General features: G+C 48.1%; 1 protein-coding gene across 23 annotated transcripts in view; it reads left to right on the top strand.

The window, feature by feature from the left end:
- Window positions 1-5457, top strand: part of TTLL4 (tubulin tyrosine ligase like 4) — a 43581-nt gene extending 38124 nt beyond the window's left edge. For 10 of the 23 annotated variants that reach the window (XM_078328513.1, XM_078328516.1, XM_078328512.1 and 7 more), the window contains 5 exons: window positions 794-908; window positions 1503-1713; window positions 1858-1928; window positions 2314-2399; window positions 2835-4154. In XM_078328513.1, the coding sequence (XP_078184639.1) occupies window positions 794-908; window positions 1503-1713; window positions 1858-1928; window positions 2314-2399; window positions 2835-3090 (739 nt within the window). In that variant the 3' untranslated portion in view covers window positions 3091-4154. Of the gene's footprint in view, window positions 1-793; window positions 909-1502; window positions 1714-1857; window positions 1929-2313; window positions 2400-2834; window positions 4155-5303 lie in introns of those variants that run through there. The other 13 variants (XM_078328519.1, XM_078328521.1, XM_078328518.1 and 10 more) reach the window with 3 other exon arrangements.
- The last annotated feature ends 543 nt before the right edge of the window (window positions 5458-6000 follow it).

Consider the following 6000-nt stretch of genomic DNA (forward strand, 5'->3'; position numbering starts at 1 on the left):
GAGGAGGAAACGGAAGTTCTCTGGGATTAGGTAGCCCATCAGGGTCATTCAGTTAGAGAGTAGTAGGACTGGAATTCAAATCCTGACTTGCCTGATAACAAAACTTGCTTTCCCCACTGCACCTTGTAGACTTACGTCTGGCTATGTCCAGTGGTTGTCATTTGACATATCCCACCTGCCATACCGTAAGCTCCTTGAAGGCAGGGGTTGATTTTTAGTCATCTCTATTTTGCTATTACTCATTTTTTAGAGACAGTCTGTGTTGCCCAGGCTGGCTTTGAACACCTGGGCTCAAGTGATCCTCACGCCTCAGCCTCCCAGGTAGCTGGGATGACTAGTGTGCACCACCATGCTGGGCTCCAGTCATCTTTGTATCTCTCTCAACAGTGATTATGGTAATTGTAGTAACGTGGGTGACGAAACTGGGATGAGGGGAGGTTGAGTCAGTTGCCCAGGGTCACGCAGCCAGTAGGGCAGAACTGGGTATATAGTTTAAGTGTTCGGTGAATTAAACTAAACTGAAATATATACCACTATAAGGCTTATTGCAAGGTCCTCATTTTTTATCATTCAAATTCATTCTAAAGATGGTGGTTTGTATTCTTTCACTTAATATTTGATGACTCTCAGACAGGTTACTTCTGGGAAGTGCATTTTAGTCCGACCTACTACTTAAGTATCCTCTGTTCATACGTCTTTGTCTTCCCTTGAGGAGGGTGTCTGCTGGGCTGGACCTTCTCCATATTTCCTCCAAATGCAAAGCTGCTGATCCTGCCCTTTGCTTTCTTTCCAGCCTCTGCTGTAGCCTGCCCACCTCCCCCGGGGACAAATGTCGAATGGCTCCAGAGCATTTCACTGCACAGAAGATGAAGAAAGCCTATTATCTGACCCAGAAAATTCCTGATCAGGTAGGAGATTGGTCTTCCTCCCAATGATAGCAGAGGACTTCGCTGGTCAAACATTTAGGACCCAAAAGCAACCAGGTTTTATTCGGAGGAGGGTTTCTTCATTCAGGCCTGTGATCTTCTGATATGCGGAGATTTGTTGGCATAGCTGGTTGTCTTTAGCATGTTTTCTGGTCCTCTCGTCCCAACTGTAGACTTACCCTTTGGGTTTCTTTCTCTGAGAAGTACAATGAGAGACCCCAAGAAGCTGACTTTCTCAGAGCAGATAAGGGAGCCGGATTTAAGCTTGGCAGGTAGAAGACTGGTGCCAAATCTGAATTGCTGGATCCTCGTTTATTCAACAAACTACTTAATGTCTCAGCTCCAGTGGCTCCCTCGACCCCAAACAAGAGTGTCTTCTCCCACTATCTAAGTTCAGTAGACTTAGGAACAGATGGCGTTCAGAGCTGGCCCACTAGGCTACCATCGGGAGTTCCAGGAGTGTCCTGGAGCGGTAGGACCCCAAGGGTGTGCTCCCTGCCCCCCAGCTTCTTGATTCCCTGCCCCTGGCTAACACTCTCTGTCACACCCTTTTCCTCTCTGTTCCTTGGACCACAGGACTTCTATGCATCTGTGCTGGATGTCCTGACACCAGATGATGTTCGGATTCTGGTCGAGATGGAAGATGAATTTTCTCGCCGTGGTCAGTTTGAACGAATTTTTCCTTCTCATGTCTCCTCTCGTTATCTCCGCTTTTTTGAGCAACCACGATATTTCAACATTCTTACCACCCAATGGGAACAGAAATACCATGGCAACAAGCTCAAAGGTGATGTGCCGTCCCTGCCCTCAGAAAGCCATGTTTAGTGAGAGATTAAATCTCAGTATACCAAGAAATGGGCCTCTCTGGAAAGAAGAATTGGCCAATTGATTCTACCTTCTTAAGCCCCAACTCCCGCTAATCTTGTCCTAGGAGTAGATCTGCTCCGGAGTTGGTGCTACAAAGGGTTCCACATGGGAGTTGTCTCTGATTCTGCTCCAGTGGTGAGTGCTGCCAGTGTTGAGGACAGCTCCTTCTCAGGCCCCTCCTCCTCTGCCTTACGCATGCAGCAGGAGTTGGGTTGTATATATAGGCCTCTCTCACTTCTCTGCTAGGCTCTGCTTCTGTCTCACCACTCTTTCCTTTCAAGGGAATAGTTGCCTCCAGGATTCCTTGGGTACCTTTCTTTCAAGGATCAAAAAGTGCTTTGTAGGCCTCAACTTCTTGTCTGATTCAGAAGAGAACTGAGACTTTTACCCACCTGGGCCCATGTCTGAGGGGTAGGGAAGAGGAGAGCCCCTTAGATCACTTAGAGGGTCCCAAGACCCCAAACACTCCTGCCTTGCCTCCACCAAGCCCTTTGGGTCTCATTGCTTCCTTTGCTCTTAGTGGTCTCTCCCGACATCACTTCCAACTGTCTCAAAGGATGACCTGATACTCAATGCCTTCAGCAGATCAGAGACTAGCAAGCTGGGGTGAGTGCTGCCTGGGCAAGGGAGGGGCTTCTGGCTATGAGTTTGGAGAGTTTTCTTCCTTCCTCTCTTCCCAGACTGTGGCAGTGAAATCAGCATTCTCCAGCAGGGGGTTGGTGGGAGTGTCAGGATGTTTGTCCTTTTTCTGGTAGCTTTTGGGATGAGCAGTGAAGCTGAGCTGGAGGACAGAAGTGCCTCTGGACGCGGCCATTGTCAGCCATACCCACTTGCTGTGGGAAGTCCTTAGCCCTCTATCCACACCCCCATTTACTCAAGCCTTCAAGTAAATAATGTTTTGTGTGGTTATTACATATCCATGTAATTATGGCCTCTAACACCATAATGTGAATGCCTGCTCCAGACTCTGAAGCAAATCCTAAGGTAAAGTCTCAGTTAAACAGTGTCTCAGCCATTTCTTTCCCCACCTGTTCCCTCCAGAAATCACAGCTCCTGCGAAGGAAGTCTGCTACTCACTGAAGATGGGACCACACCCAAGTCCAAGAAGACCCAGGCTGGCCTTTCCCCTTATCCCCAGAAACCAAGTTCCTCAAAGGACAGTGGGGACACCAGCAAAGAGCCCAGCCTTTCCACCCCGACATTACCTGTGATCAGGTACTCTGGGCGGACCTCAAGACTTGCTGCTCCTTCCACTTTGCAGTCAGCCAGTGACTCCCTCCTGGCTGTGAGCCCATGATTGGCCTCTCTCCACAAGCCTCTGCCCAGGAGTATGGGCATCAGCTACCTCACGGGAACTGGCCTGCTGACCAGCCTGAACCCCTTCCCGCTTCACCCTGTCCCTCCTCAGAGTATTTTTTTGAAGTGATTTCATTATAGAGATGAGTCTGTGTAGGACCAGAGGGGTGGTGGTGATGGGGAGAAGGGGAGGTAGGGTCACCCTCTGTCACCTGTCTGCCTGGCTGGCACCTCATATCTCAGCAGAGAAGCCACTGATGGCCACGCAGCCTTATAAAGCAGGTTTTGGTTTCTACCTTAAGTGAGCCATGTGGTTTGTTTGGAGCCTTGGTGCAGTTGCTGAGTTGTACCTCAAGGGGAGAAAACATACAGAACATATATGGGCCAGAAGTCCTTTGTTCTGAATTGGAGGGGGCCTTCTGAGGTCCTCATTTCCTTAGGTCTTCCCTCACCCCTCCCACCCCCTGTCCTGAGGAGAAAGCTTTGAACTTCCTCAGTAGACAGGCAGAGAGGCCACAGCATGCCGAAGCCATTTTCTGTCATCCCAGTCTTGGATCCTAGCCACCCAAGACAAGGATCTTGGCCTACAAAGGCCCAAGATGCCTATTTGAAGACATCTTTACCTCCTCCTTCCAAATACCCACCTTGCCAGCAGCCCTAGGTCTTCCTGTTCTGAACGCCCATCACTGCTTGTTCAGCCTTCTGACATCTCTCTTGTGGACGGCTCCTCCTTAGCTATGAGGTGTAAGAGGGTTTGTGAACTTCGTGAATTTCCCATGGCCCCAGTGAAGGAGCCCAGATAATCCCAGTAGCTGTTACCTGTCTCCACGTATCAAAGGACACAGTCCAGGGAGAGGGCGGAAGTGGTTGAGGTTTCTCTACAATCCAACAAACATGGTTTCTCATGTTCTGCCCTACAGCAAGCAGGGTCTGGTGGCTTGGCAGGTAGGTTTCAGGAGCGGTCACTATTGTAGGATGGGCTTCCAATGAGACTTCAGACTAAATTGTACTCAACTGTTTCTACTTCCCTTCTCTAGACTCAGTAAACAGTGAGTATTCAGTAAATGTTGACTGAGTGAACTGTATTTACAGAGATCTCAAAGGACCCCCAGCACTTGAATCAGAAGTTCTACTTCTTTCATCTGGGGATGAGAAAATGGAGCCTTGGGGCAGAACAGGTGGAAGAGTTTGAATCAGAAAGGTTTCCTCTGGGGCTGTGCTCCTTCCTAACCCAGCACACTTCCTGGTTGCTGCTTGCCTTCTCCCCAGCCCCTGCAGTCCCTTTACATAGTTTTTTTTTCAGCAGTGGCACATATAAGAAACCAAATGGTCCCATGTCCCTGCTACTCAAGTTTTCTCTTTGCATATCAGGCAGAAAGCTCAGCTACTTGGTCTCGCCCTGGACTGTAGCTGCCCTAATTCTCTCTGAGCTTTAGAAAGACAGAGACTCCCATGTTTCATGGCTCTTGGAGCTCTGTGGCAAGTTGGGGTGGAGCCCTGGAAAGATCACTGAGAGGCCTGGCTGGGTTCAAGGCCACAGAGTAGGTGGTGTCTGGCCAGTCCTAAGGCCATGTTGACAGTTGTGAAGAAAGTTTGGTGGCAAAGTCCTGGGCATCATTGGCTGCTCAATAATAACTTTAAAGTCGGGCCATAATGGGAGAGGTCCTTGATAGTCCTATTGGATCTTTTCTGATGTAATTGAAGTGGCCCAGCTCTTCAGTCCTCTGGCTGCAGTATTCTAGTGCAGACATGACACAGGACATCTGCTGCCTTCCTAAGAGAAAATGAGCCGCCTGCCTGGCAGCTTTGTTGTGGCTGGGCCTTCTCCGCAAGGACTTAGGCATGGAGGCCTGTTTGAGCTGGTTTACTCCATGAAAACCAACGTCTTTGGCTTGCCCTCTGAGAATCTTGTACAACACAGCCAGTCTATTTCCATTCCCGTAACTGGAGAGGGAAGCAGCATTGCTGAATGAGGGTACTGGGGGAAGCATGGTGGGGGAAGGGAGAAGGACTTAGGAAATGAAGTCCTTATGATCAATGAAAGTCCTAAATGGGCAATGGAAAGACAGTGCTTTAGTAGTTTAAAACATGTTTGTACATTAATAAATTGCCATCACATTTGAGTATCTGATAGATGTGGGGGTTTTGCTGGGTAGGAGAAAGGAATGGGACTTACTGTATCACATTTACCTTTCGTTCTTTTTTTTTATATAGAGATCGGGTTTCACCTTGTTAGCCAGGATGGTCTTGATCTCCTGACCTCATGATCTGCCCACCTCTGCCTCCCAAAGTGCTGGGATTACAGGCTTAAGCCACGGTGCCTGGCCACCTTTCACTCTTGAGAGAAAATTAAATCTTATTAAGTGTTCGGCATATGTACGTTTGCATTGAATACTCGCCATATGAGGTATTCAGCTAAGCAGGCGTTTTTGAGAAGGAATGAGTTTTTTTGGAAAGTTAAATTTGGGAGTATAGTAGAATACGTATTTGTCAGAGCATGTCAATTGCTTTCCTAAGTTGATAACTTACCTAGTCTATTTGGAGGAAGGGAAGCGAGTGTTCTGAGACAAAGGATGAAGTGCAGGATATTTCTAGAGTAGTGGAGTAAGGTCTTGGGGTGGGAAGTGGAGGAGGGCAGTCACTGCTGACTTCACATCCACTAGGAATGAGGAAAAACTCAGTTCCTTAGAACAAATACTAATGAAGAGATGGCATTGTGTCAGGAAAGGATAGGAACCTTGAATCAGGCTGACCTTGGGTTTAAATCCCAGTTCTGCCACTTACTGTGTGACCTTGAGTGTGTCATCTAACTTTTAAGTCTCCATATCTTCGTAGTATGAACATAATACCTGCATTGCAGGGTTGTGAATATTTAGACCAAAGGTAGTAAAAGTACTTGGGACATAGAGGG

The sequence above is a fragment of the Callithrix jacchus genome, chromosome 6, assembly GCF_049354715.1.
Source record: "Callithrix jacchus isolate 240 chromosome 6, calJac240_pri, whole genome shotgun sequence".
Taxonomy (NCBI): Eukaryota; Metazoa; Chordata; class Mammalia; order Primates; family Cebidae; genus Callithrix; species Callithrix jacchus.